The 15,142-nt window shown below is 33.8% G+C and overlaps 1 protein-coding gene across 1 annotated transcript; it reads left to right on the forward strand.

Moving 5' to 3' along the window:
- The first annotated feature begins 229 nt into the window (after positions 1–229).
- Positions 230–1,984, forward strand: LOC149577447 (exocyst complex component EXO70B1-like). Its single transcript, XM_089796472.1, has one exon. The coding sequence runs from the start codon at positions 230–232 to the stop codon at positions 1,982–1,984; it is 1,755 nt and encodes a 584-aa protein (XP_089652598.1).
- The last annotated feature ends 13,158 nt before the right edge of the window (positions 1,985–15,142 follow it).

Below are 15,142 nucleotides of genomic sequence, written 5' to 3' on the forward strand. Positions count from 1 at the left end.
CACCAAGACCATCTCTTGAGAAATCGGAGAGCCAAAGCGAACGCGGTCTCTGGTCCAACATAGTTCAGCTTCGCTTGCAAGTTTTTCTTTCATCGCCGATTTTCTGTGTTATAATCGCCGATCTATTTCTATTTCAAATATCAATCCATATTGAAGGAGTAGGAGTAGGCGGAATTGTGATCAGTACTGCATAAACTATTCTCAGAATCTCCCGACGTTTAGATACCCTATGGGTCCTGTTATTACAAATACATTTTATAGAAAGAGCTTTGGAGATATGCAAGAAAAGTTAGCTGCAGCAGAGATGATGATTTCCAAGTGGGACATAAATAGAAGCGACAAGATGCTGTTTCAGAGCAATCCAGAAGAAGTCCGTCTGTACATGGCTATAGTCGAAGATCTCCAAAGGCTCATGGAATCTTTGTCGGCTAGCGGCACAAACTCTGTCGAACTCATCCGGGCGCAGCGAGTGATGAAAACAGCGATGGCCCGTCTGCAGAACGAGTTTCACAAAATTCTGTTATCTAACAGCGACCCCATCGATCCGGGTCGGACATCATCGGCCCGCTCGTCATTCTGTTCCAGCACAGAGGATGGCGTAACATGCTCAACATTCTCTGACGGCGACGATGACGGCAGCAGGCACTCAAGCGGCAGCTGTTCGTCAACAGACAGAATGTGTGAATTCGACATGCTTTCGTTGGAGGCCGTGGCGGATCTGCGGAATATAGCACAGCGCATGGCGAAGAGTGGGTACGCGAGTGAATGCGTCCGAGTCTTTGTTCTCTGTAGAAAGTCGGTGGTGGAGGAGAGTTTATACAATCTGGGCGTCGACAAGGTGAAATTGAATAACATTCGGAAGATGGAGTGGAAGTTTCTGGATGAGAAGATCAAGAAATGGCTATACGCAGCGAAAATCAGCATCCGAGTTGTGTTTCCCCGGGAGAAGAAGCTGTGCGCCGACGTGTTTGAGGGTCTTGACATGATGAGAGATTCTTGTTTCGCCGAAGTCGCAAAGGAGCGCGCAAAAAGGCTTGTCGCCTTTGCAGAGGCCGTGGCGGGCACGAGCCGGTCGCCGGAAAGAATGTTCAGGGTGCTTGATCTCTACGAAACCCTGACCGACCTTGTGCCCGACATTGAAGACACATTTTCTCAAGATTCCTGCCGAAGCGTGCGGGAGCAGGTGAAGAGGGTCTTGGTGCAACTTGGCGAGGCCGGCAGGGCAATTTTGATGGAATTTGAGAAGGCCGTTGAGAATGAGAAATCTAAGGTTCCCGTTACGGGGGGCAGTGTTCATCCTCTCACCAGATACGTCATGAATTATCTCTCTTTTCTCTCCGATTACAAGGAAACTTTGGTTGACATAATCATAGACGCACCAGTGGCGCTTCCCGCCAAAGAGTTGATTGATGAACCCTCTACCGCCCTATCTGATCGCATGGGATGGATGGTGTTCATGCTGACGTGTAAGCTGGACAAGAAAGCTGACCTGTACAAAGACGTGGCTCTGTCGTACCTGTTTCTCATGAACAACCTTTACTACATTGTACAGAAAGTGAAGGGCTCCGATCTCAAATATATAGTGGGGGAGGAGTGGGTAAGAAAGCAGTGGAACAAGGTGAGGCATTACGCCGTGAATTATGAGAAGACGGCGTGGATGAAAGTGCTTTCAAGTTTAACAGACGAGGAAGTTCCTGGGAATCAGCGGGTTGCGTCTGGGCGAGGTTTGAAAGAGAGATTAAGGGAGTTCAATACAGCGATGGAAGAGGTGAAGAGAAGGCATGATGATGGATGGGTCGTAGCTGACGTCAGCCTGAGAGAGAAGTTGAGGGTTTCAGTTACTCAGAAATTGATACCGTCCTACGCTGCCTTTCTCAGGAGATTCAGAAGCGATACGTACATCAAATACACGCCCGAGGAGGCTCAAGATTTTGTCTTGAACGTGTTCATTGAACGTGTTCAAGGGGAAGCCCTAATCAGTTGAACGATTGCTCACATTCACTTCCAATTTTCGTAGCATAATGTTTATAGTAATATAGTCTGACGGGGAAGTGAAATTTACGTTCCAATGAATTCAAAAAAGTACGGCGACGTAAGATTGATTACTTTGATTCTACGCACCTAAGCAGCCTTCCCCAAGTCTGCAAGTAAATAATAATTTTAAAATAGAAAAGAGAGTTTTATTAACCTTATTCAATAATTTGAGGATTAAAATATATATTATAGAATCTATTTACAATCTAGATTGATTTATAACTTTTGGTTGAGTCGTCAAAATCACCAAATCTTTATATATTAGTAAATTTATCAATTAAAATAGTATATATATATATATATATATATATATATATATATATATATATATATATATATATATATATATATATATATATATATATAATTCTAATAGATGAAGTCAATAATTTGTAATTTTTATTATTTTATTAAATGGGCAAGTTAAAATTTAATTATTCGATTGTTTTCAAATTAAATTTTAATTTTTTATATGAATATACATTTTTATTCTTTTAATGAATATATTTGGTTATTTGCAATTATTTTATAAAATTTCAAAATATAGATAATTTCATAATTTTATGTTATTTTATATATTCAATTAAAATATTTGACATAAATATATACAAATCTTAAATATCTATATGATTGATGACATAGCTTTTAAATATTGTCTCTCTTTCTCTCACACATATCATCCTTTTATAGATACAATTAATAAGCATTTAGTTACCCTTTTGTTTTACATTTCTATCATCATGTTAAAAAACTAAGATTCAAAAGTCTTGTAGACAATTGTCATATTAATGTTCAAATTATTTTGGATGCATGGCAAACAAACATATTATACTTAATATGACAACAACGTGGGTATTCATGTTTTGTTCAACTAAGTTAATTTCATGCATACATATATTGGTTAAAAAATTATTATATGCATGAATGGAAATCTAGATTCTCTTTTGTTAGGCTTTACTACCGTGCACATCTCGACTTGAGCTCATTTGGATATTCCATTTGCTATGAGATTTTGATCAATAGGTATAGTAGAGAATATTATGTATTGTCATGGAAAATTTCAACTTTGTTAGAAAAAATATTGAAACAGTTCAAGATATTTGGCTCCAATGTAAAGTATTATAAAGCTTAAGATATTTATTGAACATCTCTTCTTTTCATTAGGTTTTTTGAGAGTAATTTTAGGTAGTTAATGTGAACAATTATTTTATGTTCTATAATCTTGTTTCCATTGACATAACAATGCAAAAGCAGGTTGATGGTCCAAATTTTCAGAAATTCTATTTTCCCTTTAACTTTTATTTCTTCAAAATCTAGTGTATGTTTCCCTTAATCTATATTTCTTAACTATCATTATCTTTGGCATCCCTTCAACTCTACAACTGAAATACTTTATCATAGCATAAGATATGACATTAGCATAAAAATGAAATAAAATTAGGTATCCATAATCAAAAGTGTATCATATAGGAGGGGACCCACATGGAAGTTTTATGGTCATATTTTAGTCATAGGACATGATTAATGCATGAAGAGTGAATGCACCTAAGCTAATAGATAAAAAGTATAAGCAATACTAAACAAAGGAAAGAATGCATTGGCAATATCAAAGATAACATATATGGTCTTACGAATGTTAGCAAGGGAATGTCCAAGGATTAAAAACAATATTAGAAGAACTAAAGAAAAAGGAACTAGTTGAAACCTTTGAATTCAAGTATCCTAATCAATTGATTATTGCATTAACAACTATCGACAAGCTTTGTGATCACATTATTTCAATGGATTTTCGTATGAAATACAATTACACAAATACAGTAAATTAAATTATGAAAATAAGGCTTAGGAAATTTAATCTTTGAAAACATTAGGAAAGGGATACATGTCATACAAATTTAAATTAATGTATCCTATAATTTTTTCTCTTCTTGGAGTAATAGTATTGCTAAGGATGAATTTCCTCCCCTGTACTAAGTTTAATATATGTTTATACCAACATATGTTTGATAAATCTCCTTTGCATATCTAGTGTAGTTCTTGTCCCCGAATCTAAGGCCAACATATTTAAGAGCCTCCTCGTAGAATGGTAGATTACATAGCAACCCTCAACCTCAAAGCTCAAACCCTAAACCTAAGAGAAAGTAAAAAGAAAAAACCCTTCCTACTCTATTCCTAAAATCTCTTATGCAGATGCTCTCCTTAATAATCTATCTAAAAGGAAAGCTCCCAATTAAATAGATAACCCTCCAAAACTTAGGAAAACAAAGTCTAGGACCAAAAAAAATCATTGATGTGGATAAGAAAGATAAGCTTGAGAGGAATGAATCTTTGGAAGTTCGATGATTAGGTGTTGTCATTGATGACAACATAGCTCAAGAAGTAAATTAAATCAAATCAGGTGATGATATGAAAATAGTATAGATAATAATTTCAATGGTTATACATTAGATATAATTGATAGTATTATAGAAATATTTTTAGTTATTTTTCTCTATGGTTGCTTCCAATTGTAATGTAATAAAGCTTGGTTTTCTTTATTAAGGCTAAAATAGGTTTTTTACAAGGCACCCAAAATCCCAATTGTTTTAGAGAAAATAAAAGAGAATTAAGTCCTGAAACAAAATAGTTTTAAACCTAGTAGACACAACCATTACTAATTCTAGCTACACCTCACTTAAGCTAGCACCAAAAAAAATGATAGAAAGGAACAAGCAAAAACCCTACCAAGAGAAACCAGGACAGAAAAAAGAACACAATAAGGAAAGGCAACCTAGGCCAAATCTTGAAATTTTTCCTTCAACTCATGTTGACTATCTTTTATCTTCTTCGTAACCTTCAAGATATCAAGTTGATCAATCTAAGCCACCTTATTTTTTTTCCATATTGGAATGAGTTTGTTTCCCTAGTTGTCCTACTTCCTCGTCCTTATCTAGTTCCTCTAGGTCCAACACCAATTTTTACCTCCTTTTCCCGATCACTAATGTTTAAGACCTTATTCAAGTAGTCCTTTGAAGAGAGCACCTCCTTACTGCACTTTTCCATTTTGTCCATTTCCTTTTTCAACTCTTGAATAACCTCCTGATTCCCCTACTACTTTGTAACACTTTTGTTTTTCCTTCTCTTAGACTCCATCTCATCAATTTTCCCCTCAAGCCATGCATTTCAAATTTAGTACTTTTATAGAATGGAAGACCAAATTTTCCATCATAAGGGAATACAAAGATATGGCTTTAAGTAGTTCCCAACACCCCATGAGGAGGATCAATGGTCAAGTCTTTGATGCCAAATTCAATTAGTTTTATCTTGAGCTCATCATCATCCATAATATTGAGCATTAAGATTCTTGTCTTCCTTATTTCTTTCTTTTCCCAGAATTATTTATCTCTTTTCTTAGAAAGGCCTTCATTACCCTTTCTTTCAACATGAGAGAGTGAAATTTACACATCATAGTCAAGGGGCTCATCATAATAAACCAACTTGATGGCTTCCCTTAGCTCTTCCTCATCCTCATTTCTCTTCTGAGACTCTTTCATTTTTCTTGTTGGTAGGCATAATTGAGGTATGTTGAAAATAGATTGATACAAGTATGAGAATGTGTTTCAATCATAATTTTTTCACTGATGTCAAAATTGCTACTTGCTAGTAAGGGAACTACTTAGTTGATTTGTGTACTATCATTTGTTTGATAGATGAAGAGGATTTGATCAAATGAGATAACAAAAGCAACTAGAAAAAGGGTTGAGTTATGGTATGAAAAAAGAGTACAAAGATCAGTTAAGATAGTGATGATATTGTGCATTAATTATCTATTCAAGGTTGTAAAGGTTGAATACATTGACAAAGTCAAGAAGAACAATTAAGAAGAATTGAGTCTATCAAGCTTGATCGAGTGGACAGTAGGTGCTTAGAAAAGTTAGTGCAAGCCAAACAAAAAATTAGTTGGAGCCGAAGAAAGTCAAAATTCAATGTATGTCGAGTGATACAATGTAAGCCAAGTAAAGTTTAGTTGATGCTGAGCACCAGTAAACTTTAGTGTTTGTTGAGTGATCTATTTGATGATGAGTGGAAGAACATTATGGAAATTGAGTGAAAACATATTGATGTCGAGTGCTAGTATATCATAGATTTGATGAATCTAAGCTGCCTATTTTGTTTTCTTGAATTTTATGAAGCCTGTGGAACATAAAAATGATGATTTGGTGGCACAGAATTTATGGTAAACCATTTTCAGGTGAATTCAAAAAGGATAAAAGTAGAAATTTCTAGAGGGACTAAAATGAAAAGATGGGTAGATTCATTGAATCCTACCTAACCCTAAAATGGACGATAGAAGATGAATGAAAAAATATCTTAATGTTCTATTTATAGACATGGTCGATCAAAAGAAAGGTTGATCAATGTTCGAGAACCTAAGTTAGACAAGAGGTCTAAGGTATTGCTTCATTCAAAGACTGAATAGAAGAGACTGCCATTGGAAAATAAAGAAAGAAGGCTTAAAGGTATGAATGCTTGAAGGTTGAACAAGCTATAAGAGTTGAAGTGTGTGAAAATGAAGTGGAATAGAAGACTGAAATAGAGATCTCTAATCTACAAGTGAGTTGTAAGTTGTTATCATATCAAACCATACTATTACTTTCTAATCATTATTACAGTATAGGGTAAATCCTTTGGATTAAGGTTGACCTAACAGTCATTTGTAAATCTATTAGCTAGGTGACATTCCTAGTGAATGATCTAAAGTCCTCTAACAAGGCTCACTCCTAACAGGGTGATTGAAATCCTTTAATCGGGTCACATTTAACAATTTGTATTATAACCTTTAATAAGGTTGGCGTTTTATAGGGAATCACTTCAAAAGAGTGAGAATGAGTAGCATGTTACTAGTTGTTTTTCCCAACTTGAGGTTTCATGTAAAATCATTATGTCAAATGTGTTATTAAGTCTGTTATGTTTCATGCTTACATTTTTGCAAAGTTGATTTAACAATAACCTACAAAGTTTAAGTGATTGTATGATCTAATGGATGCATGCATGAATATGTTTTATGGATATGGGTTCACTAAGCTGTGAAAATTTTTACTTGTACATCTAGACCTTGGATAACTGATTCTGCCCCTCTCAATTATTTTAAAGAATTCCAACAATTGGTTTCAAAGTAATCTTCTTAAGAGGACTAGTATGAAGGTACTAGAAGCAAAATATCAAGATGTCAAAAAGAGAGATACCCAACCTTAATAGGGTTAACTTTCCTGGATGGAAAAGTCTGATGAAGCTACATCTAGGAGGTCCTGGAGACCATGTAGAATCTACCATTACTTTTGAGCATGTTGATCCTACTATAGCACCAACTACTAAATATTTGATAAAGAAGAAAGAACAAAATGAAAAATTGTTGGAGATTTCCTCTACCCTAAGTTATGTCTAGTTCAATGACATCTAGGGTTGTGATAGTGAAAAGAAGATGTTGGATTCTCTTCACACCATCTATGGAGGTGATGCCAATGTTTTGAGAGCCAAATATTAAATTCTTAGAGGTAAGTTTGATGATATGAGGATGCAAGAAGGTGAGAATGTTGCTCAATATTGCTTAGGATAAAAGATGTTGTTAATGCCATAAGAGGATCTAATGGTAAGATAGATGATGAGACTATACTAAGCAAAGTATTGAGAACACTACTACCTATCTATGCTATTAGAGTTTCCACAATACAAGAACTAAGATGTATACTAGGTTCTAATTTGACTCTTGAAGGTCTGGTAGGTAGGCTCACTGCTTTTGAGCTATCTAATTTTGATAACTTCAAATTTGACAATATTAAATTTTTTTTCAAAGCTAAGTTGTCATTGAAGGAACCTAATGAGAAGAAGAAGGAAAAGGTAAAATGTGTTTCTAGTGACAGTAATATAGATGAGGAGGATGTAGAAGAACTTTAAGCACTCCTAGCAAGGATATTTCATACAGGTCAAGGAAAATTCAAAGGTAAGTTACCTATCATGTGTTTCAATTGCAATGAGGTTGGTCATATTGCTCCTAGATGTCTAGAGAAGAAGAACTATAGAGGTAGAGACAAGTATAAAAGTAGAAGAGATGAAGACAATAAAGATTACAAAGAAAAAGGTGAGAAGCCTTGCTACATTGCAAAAGAAGAAACCAAAGATGGATCTGACGATCATGATGATGAAGTGGTGTATGTTGCAGTGAAGGATGATTCTAATAAGGATAAGGCAACTACATTAGTGTCATGTGTGAACAAGAATGACAAATAGATCATTGATAGTGGGTGTTCACATCACATGAATGAAGAATAAAGTAAGTTCATTACCTTGATTTATTTTGTTGGAAAAGGTTTGGTAATGATGTAAGGTTGAGTTTGAGAACAAGATTGTTAAGATATATGATACTGATAGAAAACTAATGGGAAAAGGTGATGAGACTAGAGGTAATATATTCTATCTTGATATGGATGATGCTACTTGCCTAGTTGTAGAATTTGATGATGTTGTTATGGCATAAGAGGTTATGTCATGTTAATTTTGATAACTTGGTTAGCATCAGTAACATGAGACAAGTCAGAGGTTTTCTAAAGTTGAAGAAACCTTATGATATAATTTGCAAACAATGTTAGTTAGGCAAAATGACAAAGTCTAGTTTAAAGAGTAAGATTCATACCTCTAAAGGAGTTTTGGAGATTGCTCATACTAACTTGTGTGGACCAATTGATGTGCAAAGATAAAAGGGTGATAAGTACATTATGTTATTTGTTGATGATTATTCTAGGATGATGATAGTTCTATTTCTGAAACCGAAATTTGATACTTTCCAAATGTTTAAGTGGTACTTAGAAAGAGTTGAGAAGGAAAAAACTAAAAGTATGAAATGTTTGAGATCTAACAGAGACTTGGATAATTTACATCAAATGAATTTGAGATGTTTTGTAATCACAAAGCAACCAAAAGGAAAACATCTACACCTAGAGCCCCTCCACAAAATGGAATTGTTGAAAGAAGGAACATATTTTTAATGGTCTATGCTAGGACACTCATAGTGGAGAAAAATGTTGCTTTGAAATAATAGAGAGAGGTTGTAGGCATAGCTATCTATACCTTGAATCGTGTGCAACTTGAGAAAGGTACTCATTCAACATCTTTTGAACTATGGTATGGATGTAAAATATTTTAAGGTATTTGGAAGAAGGTGTTATATTCTCAAAGATTTCAAGAATTGAGAATTAGATGCAAAAAGTAAAGAAGGTATGTTCCTTAGCTATTCCACAAGAAGTAAAGCTTATAAGTGTTTAAATACTAACATTAGAAAAGTTGTGGAAAGTGAAAGTATGAAATGTTTGAGATCTAACAGAGACTTGGATAATTTACATCAAATGAATTTGAGATGTTTTGTAATCACAGAGCAACCAAAAGGCAAACATCTACACCTAGAGCCCCTCCACAAAATGGAATTGTTGAAAGAAGGAACATATTTTTAATGGTCTATGCTAGGACACTCATAGTGGAGAAAAATGTTGCTTTGAAATACTAGAGAGAGGTTGTAGGCATAGCTATCTATACCTTGAATCGTGTGCAACTTGAGAAAGGTACTCATTCAACATCTTTTGAACTATGGTATGGATGTAAAATATTTTAAGGTATTTGGAAGAAGGTGTTATATTCTCAAAGATTTCAAGAATTGAGAATTAGATGCAAAAAGTAAAGAAGGTATGTTCCTTAGCTATTCCACAAGAAGTAAAGCTTATAAGTGTTTAAATACTAACATTAGAAAAGTTGTGGAAAGTGAAAGTATGAAATGTTTGAGATCTAACAGAGACTTGGATAATTTACATCAAATGAATTTGAGATGTTTTGTAATCACAGAGCAACCAAAAGGCAAACATCTACACCTAGAGCCCCTCCACAAAATGGAATTGTTGAAAGAAGGAACATATTTTTAATGGTCTATGCTAGGACACTCATAGTGGAGAAAAATGTTGCTTTGAAATACTAGAGAGAGGTTGTAGGCATAGCTATCTATACCTTGAATCGTGTGCAACTTGAGAAAGGTACTCATTCAACATCTTTTGAACTATGGTATGGATGTAAAATATTTTAAGGTATTTGGAAGAAGGTGTTATATTCTCAAAGATTTCAAGAATTGAGAATTAGATGCAAAAAGTAAAGAAGGTATGTTCCTTAGCTATTCCACAAGAAGTAAAGCTTATAAGTGTTTAAATACTAACATTAGAAAAGTTGTGGAAAGTGAAATTATGGAATTTGATTAATATACAAAAGCATGTGAGGCTGAACCTATGAAGGAACCATAGGAATACAAATAATTCATATACTTTTATGAAGGTATGCCCACTGATAAAGATGTTGTAAATGAAGTTGTAAATCAACAACAAGTTTTAGTAACTTTTGAGTCACATACAATGAATGTTGAGTTGCATTCAGGAACTGAACTACAATTAGAAGTCAATTTATAGAATGAAGGTGAGGCACATTCTAATTCTAAGATTAGTGTACATGAAAGAGATGTTGAATTACCTAATAGAGAAGTACATAGTGATTCATAAGTTGATTGACCAAATGAGGAAAGTAGAGTAGAACCAAGATTGTCAAAGTATGTAAAAAGACATCGCCCTACTACACAAATCATTGTAGATGAAAATGCAAGACCAATGACAAGAAATAGGTTGAGAAATGATACATGCTTTCTTAGCATGCATGAACCTAAGATAGTGAAAGATACCTTAGAAGATGTGGATTGGAGTAAGGCCATGAAAGAAGAGATTGAACAAATTAAAAAGAATAAGACATGGACTTTAGTTCCTAGACCAGAAGATAAAAATATGATTGAGACCAAGTGGGTGTATAGAAACAAGTTAGATGAAAATGGTGAAGTCACAAGAAATAAGGCAAGATTAGTTTGCAAGGGGTATGCACAAGAAAAAGGCATAGACTACAGAGAAACATTCACTCATGTTTCAAGATTGATAGGAGTAATAAATCTAGTTTCTTTCTTTGCATACAAAGATTTCAAAGTTTATTAAATGGATGTCAAATCTACATTTCTGAATGGCATATTGGAAGAAGAGGTTTATATAGAATAGCTAGAAGGCTTTTTTTGATGCTAACAACAAAAACATGGTATGTAGACTACATAAATCTCTATATGGTTTGAAGCAAGCACCAAGAGCATGGCATGAAAGGCTTCACAATTATCTTGTGAAGATTGGATTTGAGAGGATTGATGATAATAGCAATCTATACTTGAAGATAGAGAAAGGAAAATATATTTTACTATCTAAAATTTTTGTAGATGATATCATATTTTTAGTCTAACATACAATATGTAAAGCTTTTGCAAATGAAATGAAGAAAGAATTTGAGATGCCTATGTTTGGAGAGATCAAGTTCTTTGTGGGTTTGCAAGTACATTAGATGAAATGTGGTATATACATCACTCAATCAAAATATGTAAATGAGATACTAAAATAATTTGTATTGGAAGATTCTAAGCCAGTAAGCACACCTATGGTGACATGACATTAATTGTCAAAGAATGATGATTCAGCTGAGGTGAATCAAACATTGTATAGGTCTATGATTGGAAAATTTCAATATGTAGTTCATGGCAGACTTGATATTGCATTATCTGTAGGGATAGTTGCAAGATTCTCTGCTAATCCTAGGGAGAATCATTTGATGGCTATTAAGAGAAAAATGAGATATCTTAAAGGTACATAAGACTATGGTCTATACTAAAAGAAATTTGAGAAATTTGAGTTGAGAGCCTACACTGATGCTAATTGGGCTGGAAATATTGATGACAAAAAGAGCACTAGTGGAGAATTTTTCTTAGGAAAAAAGCTCGTTACATGGATTAGCAAGAAACAAAACTACATATCTCAATCTACTATTGAAGTTGAATATGTTGTTGTTGTAGTAAATTGTACAAATATTGTATTCATCAAATAACTACTCAAACGTATGAAGGAAGAAATCACTAAACCTATGATACTTTATTGTGCTAACACAAGTTCTATAAATATATCACAAAATCTTGTGATGAATACATAGACTAATCGCATAGCAAAAAAGTATCCTTACTTGAGAGAGTTAGTTCAAGACAAAGAAGTGAAGATGGAATATGTGAATACAAAAGAGAAAATAGCTAATATCTTCAAAAAAGCATTACCTGAGTATTCTCATGAGTATCTAAGAGGTAAAATAGGGGCAATACCCCTATAAAAGGCTATTTAAGAAGCATGAGAAGTGCCCTACATCAACTGAGATGATTGACATATGTTACACATTGATGTAGTAAATCTTACTTTAGGAGTTGGCTAAAGTAATCAAAGAGTTGGAGCTATAGATTAGCCACAAGCTATGTGATAGAGGGAGAAAGTGACAATGTTCATATCTACATGTTAAGATGACAAGTCTTTGATATTGTTGTCAAAGATGGAGAAATACGAAGAAAGAAATGGGAGAAATACAACAAAAAAAGAATAAATACAACAAAAAAAAAAGAAATAGAAGAAAGAATACAAAAAAGAAAGAATAGAGAAAGGAAAAAACATGAAATATCTACTCAGAGGAAGATAGTGTACTTGATGCTTACTATAGAGAGAGAAATTATTACATCTACCTAGTAAGAAGGAGATAGTGTTGAGGGAGTCATAAGGATGATTTGATTGCCTGTTGATCAGAAAATGATTTTGTAACCTATATAGAAGATAAAAGTTGGTAGAGGGAGAGTTTTCAATATAAGGAATTATTTTAGTTTTTGTATTATTATTGGTTGTAGTATTTCTCCTAGTTTTCCATCAACACCAAAAAGGGAAATTATTGAGAACAGATTGATAAAAGTATGAGAATGTGTTTCAATCATTATTTTGTCACTGATGTCAAACTTTTTGCTTGTTGGTTAGGAAACTACTTATTTGATTTGTATACTATCATTTGTTTGATTGATGAAGAGGATTTGGTCAAATGAGATAACAAAAGCACCTAGAGAAAATGTTGAGTTATAAAAAAGACTACAAAGAGCAGTTAAGACTAGATGATGATATAGTTCATTGATTATCTACTTAAGGTTGCAAAGGTTGGATACACTAGCAAAGTCCAGAAGAAAAAGTAAGAAGAATTGAGTCTACCAAGCTTGATTGAGTGGACAGTAGGTGCTGAGAAAAGTTAGTGCAAGCCAAGCATAAAATCAGTTGGAGATGAAAAAAGTCAAAATTCAGTGTATGCCAAGTGATACAGTGTATGCCAAGTAAAGTTAAGTTGATGTCGAGCACTAGTAAACTTTAGTGTTTTCTGAGTGATCTAGTTGATGACGAGTAGAAGAACAGTATTGAAGCCAAGCAATAACATATTGATATCAAGTGATAGTATTCATGTTAAATCATGGATTTCACAAATCTAAGCCAATTATTTTATTTTCTTATATTTTTTGAAGCATGTGGAAGATAACTATTATGAGTTTGTGGCATAGAATTCATGGTAAACCATTTTGAGGTGAATTCAAAAAGGATGGAAGGAGAAGTTTCTAGAGGGACTAAAATAAAAAGATGGGTAGATTCATTGAATCCTACCTAATTCTACTTAACCCTAAAAAGGATGATAGAAGATAAACAAAAATATATCTTGATTTTCTATTTATAGAGATGGTTGGTTAGAAGCAAGATTGGTCAATGTTCAAGAACCTAAGTTAGACAAGAGGTCTAAGATATTGCTTGATTCAAAGACCAAACAAAAGAGACCGCTATTAGCAAGCAAAGACAGAAGGCTTAAGGGTAAGAATGCTTGAAGGGTGAACAAACAATCAGAGTTGAAGTGTGAGAAAGCCAACTAGAATAGAGGACTAAAACAAAGATCTGTAATTTGCAAGTGAGTTGTAAGTTGTTATCCGATCAAGCCTTACTATTACTTTCTAATCATTATACTAGTCTAGGGTAAATCCTTTGGATGAAGGTTGACCTAACATTCATTTGTGAATCCTTTAACTAGGTGACATTCCAAGTGAATGATCTAAAGTCCTCTAACAAGGCTCACTCCTAACAGGGTGATTGAAATCCTTTATCCAGGTCACGTTTAATATGTGTATTATAACCTTTAATAGGGTTGGCCTTTCATAGGGCATCACTTCAAAAGAGTGAGAATGAGTAGCATGTTATTGGTGGTCTTTCCCAACTGGGTTTTCACATAAAATCATTGTGTCAAATGTGTTATTGAATCCATTATGTTTCATGCTTACACTTTTGCAGAGTTGATTTGGTAGTAAGGTTAAGTGATTGTATGATCTAATGGATGCATGCATGAATATGTTTTATGGATATGGGTTCACTAAGCTATAAAAAGTTTTATTTGTTCATTTGGCCCTTGAATAACTAATTAACCCCCTCTCGCTTATTCTAAATAATTCCAATAGGGTACTCATTGTTTCTTGATAGTTTTGAGTTTCTTTACCTTTGTCATTTGAGAGAACAATTTCATTCTAGATGGAAACTAGTGAAGTAAAAGACTCCATGCCACCACCAGACATTCTTTCAACAAATTCATAATTTTCTTCCTACTCATAAACATCTATTTCCATTTTGGCTTTCCCTTGACCCTCTTTTCCCTCTTGTTCCTCTTCAGAGTAAGTTAGCCTCATTATCTGACATCAATTCCTCATTAATCTTAGGTTTTTTCTTTTTGTTGGAACCAGAGGTATTAATCCCTAAACCACCCAAAACTCTCTTACGTTTCTCATTTTATCCCTCATTTCCTTCTTTTTCACACTTTTCTCTTCAATTTTCTTCTAGATTGGTTCAGCAACATAAATTTTCACATAGGTATGAATCAACCTCATCAAACCCAATTTTTCAGAGTTTCTATTTTTTCTTTACCTTTTTATTTCATAAAAATCTAGTGTGTGTTTCCTTTAATCTAGATTTCTTAACCATCATTATCTTTGGAATCCATTCAACTCTACAACTAAAATACTTTATCATAGCATAAGACATCATATTAGCATAAAAATGAAACAAAATGAGGTATCTATAATCAAAAGTGTATCATATAGGAGAGGACATAGATGGAATTTTTATGGTCATATTTTAGTCAT

This window comes from Cupressus sempervirens, chromosome 1, assembly GCF_028749045.1.
Source record: "Cupressus sempervirens isolate cs-2001-9-10 chromosome 1, ASM2874904v1, whole genome shotgun sequence".
Taxonomy (NCBI): Eukaryota; Viridiplantae; Streptophyta; class Pinopsida; order Cupressales; family Cupressaceae; genus Cupressus; species Cupressus sempervirens.